Source organism: Megalops cyprinoides, chromosome 2 (assembly GCF_013368585.1).
Source record: "Megalops cyprinoides isolate fMegCyp1 chromosome 2, fMegCyp1.pri, whole genome shotgun sequence".
Taxonomy (NCBI): Eukaryota; Metazoa; Chordata; class Actinopteri; order Elopiformes; family Megalopidae; genus Megalops; species Megalops cyprinoides.
The window spans coordinates 20,106,188-20,121,518 of record NC_050584.1 but is presented as its reverse complement, the minus strand read 5'-3'; the positions used below and the strand labels follow the sequence as shown (position 1 = coordinate 20,121,518).

General features: G+C 40.9%; 1 protein-coding gene across 1 annotated transcript in view; it reads right to left on the bottom strand.

The window, feature by feature from the left end:
- malrd1 (MAM and LDL receptor class A domain containing 1) overlaps nt 1-11,666 on the bottom strand; it is a 75,966-nt gene extending 64,300 nt beyond the window's left edge. The window contains exons 1-11 of the mRNA XM_036518173.1: nt 11,501-11,666; nt 10,634-10,771; nt 10,317-10,405; nt 10,182-10,208; nt 8,465-8,561; nt 7,108-7,263; nt 5,978-6,135; nt 3,366-3,579; nt 2,944-2,948; nt 860-1,036; nt 307-427 (exon numbers count right to left, since the gene is read on the bottom strand). Coding sequence (XP_036374066.1) covers nt 307-427; nt 860-1,036; nt 2,944-2,948; nt 3,366-3,579; nt 5,978-6,135; nt 7,108-7,263; nt 8,465-8,561; nt 10,182-10,208; nt 10,317-10,405; nt 10,634-10,771; nt 11,501-11,666 — 1,348 coding nt within the window. The remainder of the gene's footprint in view (nt 1-306; nt 428-859; nt 1,037-2,943; nt 2,949-3,365; nt 3,580-5,977; nt 6,136-7,107; nt 7,264-8,464; nt 8,562-10,181; nt 10,209-10,316; nt 10,406-10,633; nt 10,772-11,500) is intronic.
- Between the last annotated feature and the right edge of the window lie 3,665 nt (nt 11,667-15,331).

Below are 15,331 nucleotides of genomic sequence, written 5' to 3'. Positions count from 1 at the left end.
TTCTGTCAGGTTTTTTCCCTTTATCCACATTAAATCATTATTGGCCAGACTGTGTATGTGTCAAGGGCTACTATGTCAAAACTGAAAACATACCAGGAAATAATAATAATAAAGGATGATAATAAAGGTTGCTGTGCTTAAAAGCGCCATTGTAAATGCCATAATGACAAATTGCAAATGGAAGGTAAAGAGCAGACAATATTTGTCCTGCCCAAAATATGCAGATGTGTAGACAGTGAATGGACTCCAAAGCCCATGACTAGAGCCATAGGGTCACTGTAGCTGGACCCTCAGTATAGGACTTGCCTGTGGTGTCCGTGCTGGTCCCTGGAAGAGTGGTGTTGGCTGGACGGCATTCTGGTGTCAAGCTGATGTCATCTAAAGCCACCGTGGCATGAGCTATACTTAGAGAGGCCTGGAGAATGACCTGATGGGGAGGAAGAAATGCACATTAACAGGAAACATCCTCCAAGCACTTCCTGTGTTTACTGTCTTTTGGAGATGTTATGCAACACAGCGTTATGCCCCACAGCACTTTCTGAATAGCCTGTGATCTCAGTGTGGGTCTGCTCTCGTTAGAGGTGTGAACTGTGAGGTCAAACCAATTAAAATTCCCATCTCCCCTCTGCCTCCATTTACTATCTGACATGTATGCTCAAGAGCTTTCTGAATAACAGGAGCGCCAATCTGGTCATTTTTAGCTTGGCCAGTGTGGGCCTGTGATCACACCATTCTGCTCTGTGATAAAACAATCCAAGAGTTCCCTCACCACTCACTGTCAATCTGCCTGCATTCATGATAGTGATGTTTCAGTGGAACACAGCAGGGGTCACAGGGGCAGAGCTCAAAGTGACCTCACCTGGAAAGGAATCTTGCTCTCAGGGGCCTTCGGTTCTATGTCCACCTCCACCCTGATCCATCCGGCCATGACATTGGGCTGACTAATGACAGCCTGTTTCCTCAGAACTCCACCCAGGGCTGTCCTAGTGAAAAGGGCCAGCTCTGCACCTTCAGACATCTGGTACCAGAACCTCAGCTGTGCAGGCAACCGCAACCAAAACCCAACATAAGAAAAGCTCTTCACACACAAGCTTCATGGAACCTTCCAGAAATGTGAGATATCTGATGAATGCAAGTTCAGAGAGGACAGAACCTGACCTGACAAGGAGATGATGTTTCTGTGGCTTTGCGTAAGACAGGACTGCCGAGCTGTGCCACCATGGGCCGGTCAGAGAGCAGAATGCCACTGATGAAAGCAAATGATCCTGACAAAAAGTAAGAGTGACTTCAGTATAATACATAGATCTGGAACAACAGTAGAACAGTAGAAGGAAAGGCACAGCTATTATAACATTTCATTTTTGATGAAAAATCTGTATAGAACCCACAAGGAGCTCCTATGTATTATATGACTTACTCACCATTTCCTGTGCCTAGGGTATGGTCTGCCCCAGGTGCTTCTGGGTAATCGCTGGAATGCCCATCTGCTCTGCTCCAGCTGGCATTGCCAGAGTTCAGATGCTCCCAGCCACACCAATCAGACTCAAAACTACACATGGTGTAGTTGGCTAAAATATGGCAAGAGCAAAACACCCTGATGAAATAACTGTTTTAAAACTAACTTTTTATTTTATTTGGCCTTTTTTTTATGAGAAGCTACATTATTATACACACCATTATAAAAATGATGTCTGGTTGCAGAAGCATTCTGTCTCTGAATAAAGAATCAGAGATTACTATGTATTCTTTATCACTACTAAAATCCCCTAAAAGGACAGATTATACTCTTAAGCAGACTGAGGGCACAATTGATAAGAAAATAGCTTCAGGGCTTCTTGCCAGAGACTTTCTGGTGATGTTAACCAATCATTAATTTAACCACCTTACATGCATACTCATTTAATGAGTGTGGATGCAATATGTAAATTAATGTACAAATTATGCAAATTGATGTACCAAATGCTTTGGATTTGTATACACTGTATATCTTTTGTGTACACATTAAACAACACATTAAATGTTTACAAAACTTTTGTTCTTGAGTCTAACAGTGACAGTAACAAAATATGGTTATATTGGTTATCTTACTATGGTAAAATAAATACAGTATTTATAGTGAAATGCAGAAGTAATTTCTGAGAGCTATTTTTAAATAGTTTTTAAATAGTTTCTCAAAACATGCAGAAATGATCAGAATGTGGTTCTGCATTTGTCTCCGTGTCAACTTTTTGAGGGAGAAATCAGTTATGCTTTCTCAGAGTTTCTTCCTAAGCAAATGTCATGCTAGCTGTAACCACATACGCTTGTGCGTATACCTAGAGTGTCAGAATCAGGATTGCAAAGCTGCCTGCTTTATCATCTGAGCATAAGTAGGCCTTTATGCCTCTGAAATGGTCCATCAGGATATATTCAGCTTGATGAGCCGTCGCACTGTAAAACGCACCCGGGGACACAAGACAGATGGAATCAGAAGGACAGAAAACAGTGGTGACATTGACCTGCCATCCACTTAACCACGCTAAGAATGGGATTTCAGAAATGCGCCCCCAGGCGACAAGGGTACAACACTCTGGGGCCTACCAAAGTGGGATTATAAGACAAAAAACAATTTTCCTCCACCAGTTGACTGGTATGCTTTTATCCTGAGAGACCCTTCAGGTCTATAGATACCCTCCGGACTTTGAAATGAGAAAATCAATGTAAAGTTATGACCTCCATTTATTTTATAGAAAAGGAGAGTGGGGGTATAATCCTTTTGTGTGAATTATAGAGACACTAAAGATTTCCATAAAGATGATGCGGGATTCTCTGAGCGCTGGAACAGGAAAAATACGGCCATACTAAAAGAAATAAAGCGGAGAATCAAGAAATCATATTGTAAGCATGTGATACACTTAGACTGTAAATTAGTGTACAAAATAAGGAAATGACTTGTGTGTTTACCGTCACTGAGAGATTCATGGAAGACGAGATGAATACAAATGAATGTGATCTATCCCTTACGACGTCTGAATGTCTGAACATCATATGGAGGAGTTATGACTGATTTATGAATGACGCATTGCAGCTAAAGCATGGATAAAATATGCTTGGGTGGGGGTACAGAGGGATAAGCATACGGGTATGTGATGGCCCTGAGCCTGTGTGCACTGGTTACTGGTTACACTTACGTTCTATTCTGCTGGAAGTCACCCTGGATAAGACTGTCCACTAAATGTAATGCAATGTAATGTGTGCGCTACAGACCATGCCAGCTCCAGCGTAACAAGGACCCCTATCTTTATAGCAGCGGGATTCTGTGTTCTTTCAGAACAGTTGTGACAAAGACCCAGGGGCAGGTGGGGACAGACACGCCAAACACCTACAGCAGAGCAACCGATCCTCATCGATCCCCCGGCGGCAGTCTGGGTGGTAGTCACAGAGCGCGGAGCTGGGCACGCAGCTCTCATCTCCACAGGCCCACGTGCCCTCAGGGCAGGGGTCGGGTGGCAGCACAGGCACCACCTCACACTCAGAGAACAGGAAGCTGTCCAGGGCGATGAACCCACCATCGGCCGCGACGTGGCCTTCAAACTGGATCTGAGAAGCACAAGCACAGCACGTATTCACAATAGCAGGCCCCACAATATGGCTGCACAGAAACCTCTAATTACAGCGGATTGTTAATTGTTACAGGGGGACTGAATTTATCATGCCTCACAGAAAGTTTCAAAGTCATTTATCAGTGTGGACAAGAGGAGAAATACTTTTTAAACAGCAGAAAAATGCTATCACAACCTGTAAACAGAGAATCTACTAAATTCCAAAAAAAAGATGTAGGCTTTTAGTACCACCAAATTAATGATTTTTGTCGAGACACTGTTGTCTGTGATAATTTCTTTTGTGCTTTTAAATTTAAACTGGTCTAAAGGAATTGAGATTGGGGTGAAGACTGGAGCCTTAGATTGTCACCATATTCCAACAATAAGAACATTCTCCCATATAAACAGAATGAGAGATACTGTGAGATTAGACTTGTTTGTGCTGTTGCACAACAGTTATTAAATATATCACAAGTTATTAAGTCTGGGGTGTTTTGTAGGCGGTTTGATGTGGTAAGCAGGTCTTAACTTGAGAAATGAAGACTGACATTATTTTAAAAGTGTTGTCTTTAAAAACACTTATCAAATGTGATTCTCATTTGATGTTCTGAGTGACTGAAGTTTCACTGTCAAACAGTTCAGTTTGACAATTTTCATGTCAAACAGTTCAGTCACAAACTAGTTTCAAACTAGTAAACAAACAAACATCACATAAAACTTTTTATCCATCTACTGCCTTTTATCCATCTACTGTTTGTTTAGAAAAAAAAACATATATAATTATTGGCTAGTAGTGATGTATGTGTCCCATGGCCCATGAAGCAGGCCCATGAAATATTGTGACCTCCACTTTTGAGGTCAGTAAAAGAATTTCATCTTTTTCAAGCCGGGCATTCTTTCCTGAAAACCTGCCCACCAACAAAGAGCTGTGTGAGGTTGCAAAGAGCTCTGCAGCGTTTGATATGGTGGAGCTAAGCATTAATAAAGAGAGAAGAAGGGAGGATGCCTGGAGGGAGTTGGCAGCACTAATTATCAGGAAGAGGTGCACTGTACTAGAGCTGTCTGCTTCCTTCCTCCCTACTCCCTCACCCAGGAAACAAAGGCAATAGACCACAGGCTGACTGACAGCAAGGCTATCAGCAGCATGCTTAATAATGATCACAGACACCCAGCGATCAGAGAGTGGCTTCATTCCGCAAGCTTTTCAGTGCAGCACAATTGACACAAAGAAGACAGAGGGGATTGCGTGTGACCGGATTCATGAAAACAAAACAAAGTGACAAACCCTCTGTGATTTCTATTTTTTTTTTCCTTGCAGTGCACTTCATTTTCCTTTGAAATGAAACCTGCCTCAGCCTGGAAATAAACACAGTCTGAAGCTGCTCTTTTCAGCACATCCAGAAACAGAGGTCTCACTAAGTTTCTGATAGGGACTTATTGCTGGAGAAAGGAAAGACACAAATGCTTGGTGCAATGAATGAACACCGTATCTCAGGTGCAAGTACTTATTGCTCAACTACTAACTATAGTAAAGCTTACCTGAAATTCGTCCAACCCATATAAGAGTGGGATCTCGCCATGCATCCAAAAGTCTGTTCGTTTGCCGGTATTGAAGATGACCTTATTTTCCTGTGATTAAAAAGAAAAAAATATGACTTCAACACATACAAAACAATATTAATTCCTCCAGCAATGAAGTTCACAAATGATTTGCAAATGGCAGTGTATTTTCACAGATGCTATTTGCTGCTGCTGTTGTGACTGCCACCAGACTGAAAATAATCAGGAATTAAAACTTAGACTTTTTTAAAAAAATATTTGACTCACAATTAGACATATAAATATTTTGGTTACTGGGAATTTATTCACAGATCAGAGAGTGAGACGCTGAATCACGAATCCAATTATATTCCCGAGTGAATCAATTACACGCTTTCATCATCACAAATATCATGATGAGGGCTGTGTCTCCTCTCTCTCTGCTTCTGTCTTGCATAGCTCCAGAGCTTGTGTGGCGAGCCAGTCTAAGCCATCTTGTCATCTTGTCCCAAAACACGTGGAGCAAAACAGGACAGAGGAATGTGCTTGGCCTCCTGTGCTCATGAGTACACCCATGGACACTCAATGAGTTAAGACATGAGTTTAAGGGCAGCAGTGTAGCATACCTGTAAGGTTGCCAGTTCGATACCACGCTGGGGCACTGCTATTGTACCCACGGGCAAGGCACTTAACCAAAAATTGCCTCAGTAAATATGCAGCTGTATAAATGGACAACATGAAAAAAAATTGTAACCTATGTGGGTCACTCTGCATAAGACCGTCTGCTAAGTGACAATAATGTCATGAAATGAGGCTACACTTTCTGTTCGACACAAGCAGCCCTCTGTGGCTCCTACCAGCCGGGTGTGCAGCCGCACAGTCAGCGTACTGTTGCCCTGGATGCTGTAGTGAAAGCGGAGGACACAGGAGGGTGCTGCTGAGTGGAACACCGAGCTGCTCAGGAACACAGTCCCCGGGAGCTGGTCAGTGTCAGCTCGCACCCATAGATAGTGACCTGGCAAAAGGCAGGAGAGAGCAGGGTCCTTCAAAACTCACTGGCATTCCCACAATTCTGTTATTCAACAAAGTCATTATGGATTGGTAAGGGAAATCCACTTCTCATTGTACATGTGCAGACACACAACTAGAAATCGAAACAGTAGAGAATCTGTGTCAAATGTAGGATGTGCCAGTTAATCACTTTCTATGTGACAGTGTTATTGATTGACTTTATTTAAATATCCAGGGATAAAATGCATGCATAAATAAATTGTAAGTCGCTCCGGATAAGAGCATCTGCTAAATGAATGTAATGTAAATTAATCTACAATAGAAATCAGTAGCTCAATCCACGGATGGATCCAGAGGCCCTAAACTCTAACTCCGTAACCCCAGAGAGGAACTGAAATGTTTGTCTGGATACTGATACAATTCTGCATCTCAGTTCTTACATGAGTTAAATGTAGAACTCATTTTGCATCGATGGTGCTTCAACAAAGAATATACTCTCAGCCCAAACATATCTCCTAATTTGTCTTGCTTGAGCAAAGATAACATTCTTCAAGTTAAAATTAAACTATTAATCCTTCAAGGACCCGGAGACAAAATCAAATAATTATCCTAGATCCAGTTAAGTACATTTTAGAAAGCCTTGTTTCCACATTAATATAACTATGAATGATATACCCAGAAGTGTACAAATCATTAGTGTTGAAATAACTATGATGGAAAAAACACCGTTTTAGGTATAAAATCAAATTCTTTTATATTACTATTTAAGAGAGATAAATTGCAAATGTAAACCAAGCACCAGTTACAACTCAGACCATTACCAAAAGCATATTAGAAAAAAGCAACCAGATATATTTGCACTTTATGTCCCCTTCTCTAGAACCTTGAGGTATATTCCCTGGAACCTTCACACACACACACATATATACATACACACACACACACACACACACACACACGGTCACATTTTAGGTACCTTCCGGGGATCCATTGCTGTGGTCCTCGAACGGTGCACTGCCACTGAGGACAGCATCCACAGCCTTCACCCACTTCCAGCCTGAGGGCCTCTCTGTCCCATCTGTCCCCACTGCCAGCCATCCACACAGCCCTGACTCAAAGTCACACTCCGCCGCTGCAGAAACACACACACACCGACAGGGTCACCGCTCTGTCACATCCAAACCAATCTCCCCCTTAAGACTGAGTGCACAGCATGCATTTTCCTTAAAGCATTCATAAATATCCCAACTTCTCCGCGCTTATCGCATCTTTACTAACTACCAAAACATTTTTATTTATTCTCTGATGGCGAACACGAGCGTATAGGAAATCATTCTCGGCCATAATTTATTTCAGCGTTTTCAGCTCTGGAATTAGATGCTGCGCCGGGGCCTAGTAAAGGCGATGCTATCATCTGCTCGCCGTTAAATTTGCCACCTGCACCTAAAACTGAATTACAACATTACTTACGACAGCCACTTTCATCCACCAAGTCAGGCAAACAGTCGTAAATAAAGTTGCAGAATTTAGCTTCCGGAACACATTTGCCACCACACATCCTGAATCCTTCACCACAAGGCAAGGTGGAATCTGGGTGTGAAAAAAAGAAAGATCTGATATGAGTGATCAACATTAATAAGTCAGGGACAGAATAATCAATGACCTGTTTGTATTAACTTGTCCCAGTGTTAAATAATTCCCCCCCAACAGAAGGACAGTTGAAGGACCCTATTCTGCTTCCCCCATGAGTCAATACAGTGCTTATGGAGGTGAATTTGACGAATTCAAGACTTCCTGTAAGATGCGCCCCATTTGTACAGGCAGAGCATATTAACCCTCCTGAAGGAGGTCTGCTCATTTGTCCCAGGACAGAAAGCACACTGAAGCGCGTGTTTATAAAAATCAGAGACTCCGCTGTCCCGAAATGCCCTGGAGAGCATTACGGATGACAGTTCAGCAACAACAAACACTCACAATGCGGCTGATTTCAAGCAGAGGTTTGGGATTGCTACTCGACCTCAGGGGGCCTTGGACTAAATTCAGTATTTCCTATTTGGCAAAGGCAAAATAGAGCTATACAAGTTTCCACACACATATATATATGTATACACACATAAATATATATAAAACATATATATATATATATATATATATATATATATATATATATATACATATATGTCTCTATGTCTTCCTTGGGAGTCAGCTTTCTGTGATGGCATTTAAGATTAACTCAAAGGCTGAATGAAAACGGCAGGAAATGTGGTAAGGTGAAAAAAGAATCCTTCATTTTGATGGAGTCTGTTGTTCAGGAGAGGAGACATCAGTCTTACCAGGGGCTGTCACACAGCCTTCGCCAAATGCAACGTCATCGATGGCCAGTGCCTCTGAGGGATCGTTGACATTAAAGAGCTCCCCTTGAATTATCACCTGTCGAAGACCGGTACATTTGAGAGCAGCCTGCAGTGGTTAGGGCGCCTCATCTGAAGCCATGGTGGGCTACTGCTAGTGCTCCCTGGAGCAAGGTACTTTGTTTCAATTGCTCTGGTTAGGTTGGGTTAAACACATTGCAGAAATGTTACTCAAGAAAATTGTATCTGCCAAGCAGAAGAACAATAATTTGATTGTTTGTGTAAAGGCAGTGCGGGGAGGGGAGAGGGCAAAGAATTTTGGCAACCCCTTAACCTCCACATTTGAATGCTCATTCACTGATTCTTACACACAAAATCAGCAGCAGTCCCCAGCAGAACAAAGCTCCCATTTCTATTACCGCTATCAAGCTAATGACTTGTCCACTCTGATCAAAGTACAGGAGTAATGCTTCCACAGAGAGGTGTTTTATGGCATGCCTTGATTTATGACAGCGATGAATCAACATGCTGTCTCAGAACACTGATCGCTCTATGATATGAGTCAACACGCAAGATTCCAGCCATGCTCTCAAAGCATTAAGTCAAATGTTTCAGACAGAAAGTAATTTCAGAAACAGAGATGCCAAATTGATAGGCCTTCTGTGGGCAATCAGACGACTGAGTGCTGCGTTTTCATTTTGTTTTGGTTATGATTTAATCAGATCACTCAGTTTAAAAGAAAGGCAATTGTCATAATATACCACATACCAAATATTCATACATGAATATGATTTCTCAGAGGATGTATTTTAAAGTCTGATAAAAACTTTCTTTGTACAACAGGCTGATAAATGTATGCATAGACTCTCTTACAAATTTCTGAAATTTAAAACACTTGTTTTGGTTAATATGTACAAAAATGAATTAACTCATAATATACTAAAATGACTTCCATAGCCATAAAATGAGGTTGCCATTTGTGAGAAATTAAGCACTCCACATGTTCAGTGTTGAAAACACCAGATGGTACAACAGACCAAAGCATAACTGGGCCTCGGTCTGAGGACAACCAGGATAAACTGCGCTGAAGAAGGTGCGATCTCCACTGCAGATGGTTTTGCCCAAAAGTATTTATTGTGACTTTTCACCGCTCACCTAAAGTCATTTAATATAAAACCAGATTTATCAATATTATAGTATGATGCAATTCATAGAGTCCTCCAAACACATTTTGTGGAATTTCTGTGTTGAGTGAATATTTTGCTTGAATGACATATGTTTTTCATATGTATGCTGTTTAAAAGTTCAGTACTTGCCAATAGCAAGTAGCAATTTTGTATTATGATACTATGTGAAATATTTGGTGTTGAGCAATATCTCCTAAGTAATTAAAAAATAATTACAAAAAACAGTCTGCCCATAATATCATTTCAAATTTAGAACAGATTCTTTTTGTGCTGAAATGCAGGACAGATATTATGGTTTTTTAAAATAATGTGGAATGCAGCAATTAAGCTCATAACAGTAATTACAGCAAATTGTGTTTAAGACTTGGATAACAAACCTGGAATTTGTGGCTGCTTTTGAGTGAAAGCACAGAACGCTCCCAGACATCTCTCTGAGGGACAGAGTGTGTCCAGTCATGCCTGTAAGTGCTGGGGAGGTGTGTTTGGGTCAGAACACGCAGGGCCCCACTCACCCTCCCAAAGTAGTGGTAGAAGGTCAACTACAGAGAGAAAATCAGAGGTGTAACAGGGTGTCACAAAAGTTCTCCAGGAAAAGAGAATCCTACCTTTTGCTTTCAGACAATGGGATGCAACAAGAGAATACTTACCTGACAGAAGCTTGTCGGAAGGAACACTGTGCTCCTTAAACGAGCAAAACCTATCCCTCCATTTTGTTGTGACAGAGACAGGTAATGAGCTGGGCAAAAAGACACAACCACACATTCGCTTTAAAGTTTACAAAAAGAACTAGAAGATCAAAATAGTGAACACAATTTGTTGTTTGATATCATAATTTGATTTATTCTGAAATTATTGTGTATTACATATTATAATTTTTCATAGTTTTCCAATGAATGTATTTCAATGGCATTTGAAAATGAAAAGGTTCTAGCTTTGGTTTCTCAAAAGAAGTCATGTACAGTACCTGTGCTGTTGCCTGTGTGGTCATGGGTGGGCCCAGTGCTCATTAGGCCTGTTACTCTGGTCCAGGCTGTGAGGCTGTCTGTCTTCTGCGACATGTTACAGAGGTCCCTCTCAAAGTCACACCTCTCAAAGTGGGAGCCTTTTACAATGACACCAAGGAAATAACCGTTTCAGCTTCATACACAGAAATCAACATTTTCAAACCAGAGGAAAGACAAAGGGGACACCATTTATTGAACACTCATCTCTTCCTCTTCCTCCTGGCCTTTAGAATCTTTAGAAATGGAAAGGAGGCCACACTACGCCATGTGTCAGATGAGAGAACTTTATGTTTGATTTTACCACATTCACTCTTGTACGGTACTTAGATGACATTTATGGAGGCACATAGAGTTTTTCTGTAGTTTCAGTAGCATAACCACTCCAGAGTGGATGGAATTCAGAAAACCACTTTGGCGGTACATTGAAGGGCTCATTTAACTTACTGCATGCTTTGGTCCAGATCACTTTAATCTGTTGGGCCTGTGGCTGAACAACTTTCTTTACTTTTTAGTCTGAAGGAAACAGTAATGATGAACACTATGCTTCACGGACATGTTCTGAGTTGAACGAAGTTTTAATCAAAAAGTAGAAACCAACCTCATTTATGAATAGGGCTTCTCTGTTTTTTGGATAATCATAAGACACATAATCATACAAATGTAAGACGAAAGGCACACACATAGGTAAACATTGCATACTGCACTACAGCATAATACGTAATTACATAATTTACCTCATCGGGTACTCGCGCTCAGACACACTCTAACAGACAGGCACACAAACACAAGGGCAACAGTCATAGATCTATATATTGAGCTGTACTCACAGTCTCTCTCATCACTGCCATCCCCACACTGGTCCGTGAAGTCACACACATTGTCAGCAGGGAGACATGTGCCCTGTGGACACTGAAAGTCCCCCGAAGCGCAATTCCTGGCAGCCGCAGACACCAGAAAACTCAGCACACACAGTGTCTGGAACCCGCGTGTCATTGGTCACCCCTGCAGCTTCTCTCAGACCTAAGACATACCTTGTATCCCAAATTGTTTTCCAAATAAAAGGCACTCTAGCTTCTAGGATCCCCTTTGTGAGATGTTACATAGGCTTCCTTGAATGATACGAATGTGTGCCCACATAAAGCAAAGCCGTTTGGTTACAACAGCAGTCAATAAAGGCTTTATGACTGTTACTCAACAGGGCCCGTCTCCTGTACTTGTCGCTCATTGAACGTCACACTGTATCGGGGTTACAGGTCAAGGGAGCATAATGAGGAAGACTTTGGTATTGGACAGAGATAAAGAGTTGTAAAACACACCTGCTGTTTCTTTCTCCTGGCAGCAGTCTCCAGGAGCACTCACAGGGCCTCTAGTATTACTGAAACATTACCCAATGCCACGTCCGTGCCCACTGCTGTGGCTTTGAGACATAACTGTAAGGAATACAAATGGAAAAAAAAAATCATCTGCTCTGCTCCTTTGATGGAGGTTAATTAATAAAGCATCAGGGTAATATTTATGATGCAAAAAGTAATCCGCCAGTATTGTTGAATGTGTCACTGTGATTCAGTAACATCACTGTTATTGTAGGCTTCCTCTTCTTCAAGTGCATGTTACAGTTCGACACTGCCCTTCATGGTATGTGAATGCACTATTTAACAAAATTGCCCTATACAACCCACGAAAAGGCTCATCAGCTCTCTTCATAATTTACTCAAAGGCTTGCACAATTGAAAACAGCATTAATTACTTAATAACAGCAAAGCATTATACACACTAGTGTGGTGAGAATTGATCTCTTACAGAAAGCAAAGGAAAGACCACACTAATACACTAACACAGTGGTTTTATGCGAAAGGGGTCTGAAGCTGGAAGTTAAGTGATTTTTTGGACCAAACCGTGATTCACGAAAAGGAAAAATGAGCTGTAGGAGTATCCTTTGTTCTGCCTTACAGGTGCTGCTGCGCTTTGCAAATGCTCATCCAGACATAATTTTATTTCAATAACTAAAGGACATCATTCAGCCGCATTATGTAATCCAATATAAATGTTGGGAATCCCAAATGAAATTATCCCTGAGGCAAGAGGAACGACCAGACATTTGACATCGTTTTAGGGATAAATGGTGGAACTGCAAGATCGCTGGCGCATTGATTTGTTTCAGGCCCACTGAATCACACAGTGCACACAAGGAAGAAGTCCTGCCAATTCTGTCACCTTCCCTGTGTCTTGCTTCTCATATCTCATTATTATGTCTCATCATATCACAAATGCTGAGCTAAATACATAAAGCTCGCATAATTAATGGTGTTAATGCTTCATTTTCAGTCAGTCTGAGGACATAATCTGCCTTTGAGAGTTTAAAAGAGCATTGCTCACAATGATGGATAAAATGTCAGATCTGGTGATGTGCAAATAATGTGAGACTCTGAGGGTGACGAAAATAGATCTGTGTCATAAGACTCCTCCATTTCTTTCTGCGATACGGAAGCACAGTATCCACTTCTGGGTAGAATCTGACAGCTGTGGGAGTGATCTGTTAATAGAGTCAAGCTTCAAATATGATCCTTTAAATTTCATTAACTGATATTATCTGAATTACCATTAGCAGCCACTTGCTATGATTCATAATAAGACATAAAATTCATGTATTGATTTTTTTTTATTAATTTACCCACATTTCTCCACATTCTGTGAGCATCTTTAATGGGATCATTAGCCATTTTCCGCAGGGATATAACATTACTGTCATTGGTAAAGTGCATTGCTCTAAAGAGTCAATTAAATTCACTTAACCAGCTCAGAAACACCTTCAAGGTTCATCCTGGTGGTATCGAGCTGATTAAAATCTGGACTGATATCTTAAAGCTATTCCTGTCTTTCTAGAAACAAACAGCAGGGCATTCCTTTTGAGGAGCATGGTATACACCAGGAGTGAAATTCATCTACTAACCGGTTAAACTTTCGGAGGACACAGCCACGTGACTATAATTCCATGGACATTACATAACATAGATTTTTCTTTCTGTCAATTCTAAAACATCAGCTGTAGAAGGAAATGCTGTTCTGATAAGATGCGAGATGTGCATCAGATGTAGCTCATAAAATACAGATGGTAATGCAGACTAAAGTCTCAATTTGATGAATGGGCATCTAAAATGGGAATCTAAAAGCAATTTGATTTTTTAAGACGGTTCATGGTTTCAAAATGTTTCAAGTGTCTGTTGTTAAGATTTGTACAGTTGTAAAGTTTAATTATTTGTACATGCAGTATGTCTAATATCTCATTTTGAAGTATTTTCAGTAAAATTGAGCTTTGGCCAAAGCTGAATTAAGCTGGAATCTTTGCTGTGATGCACATTAAATTTATCTATGTCGAGCAGGCATGCAAAACCACTTCAGCAACATTTGTAACTTGCATGGATTGTGTTCCGTGTTTTGCAAATAAATTGCATATGATCAATGAAATTATTGTTGAATTCTGTTTGTACACAAGCAGAAACATTGCACATCGCTTTCAAAGTTAAAATTGATTGTTTTCTAGTCTGAATCATAATTTGTCCAAGAAATGTGACATTGCTTTGAATGTGATTTATGTGTATTGTGTGTTGTTTTTCTATTGCTGGGTCACTTGATTCCCTTAGGGAAATAGCTTGCCCTGCGTTATTAAAAAAGCATTTCCTCCTCTGAGGGTCAAGGCGAGCTCTACAGAGTCCACTGGATGTATTTCCCTCACAATCAAACAATGACTTTTTGTCACTCACAGCTTGTGCATTTTCAGCTCTTGAGATCCAATTCACCTTCACTGACGGAAAGGTCAGCCCTCAACCTAATAAGTGACTTAAACAAAAAAAAAAAAAAAAATGACATTCAATTTGGGTCCCTCGGCCACAATAACAACGGCAACAATTTGTCGGCAAATTACTATTCATTTTCCCCAGGGCACCTAGTATAGATTTAAATTCAGGTATAATGGGATTTTCTTTCCCCCTTTCATGTCGATGACGGTGATTACAGTGACCTTTGACCTTAATCCATATTTAATGACTGTGCTCTTACAGTTTCTTGTATCTCCAGGGAGGCTGTGAGGTTTACCATCTGCTGTTGCTCGCTGCATGGCTGGCTGAGGAGACTAGATTTCTCAGCCAGGGCAGAAACACGGCGCCCATCGATATGCCCACATAGCAAGGTATGAAAAATCACAACCCCTGATCAGAGCTCATGAAGCTGAAATCCTTTGTTTTCCGTCACAGAAATCATAGACTTGAATAGGGTCTTAGGAGGGATGAGAGAACTTAAATACCATTGGACATCGATGAGGGAAGAGCAGCGTTCCACACTTTTACTGTCCACCTTAAATCACACAGTCAATTTTTTTTTTTAGATTTCTCTCTTGCTCTTTGAGTTCTATGTCCATTACTAAAGATTTGATTTATTCATTAGCCACATTTGCATTTCACTCCATTCTCATATCCTTCGTGTAAAATATGTGGCGTACAACACCGACACTTGTGTAGTGTAGTGATACAATCATGCCCTGAGTATACGTACACCGACCGAAACTACATTTAAACATAAATATTTGCATTCAAAAATGTAAAACTGAGGCCAACTCAAATTTGAATGATGGCAATGAATTATTGCAAAGCTGATGCAACAGA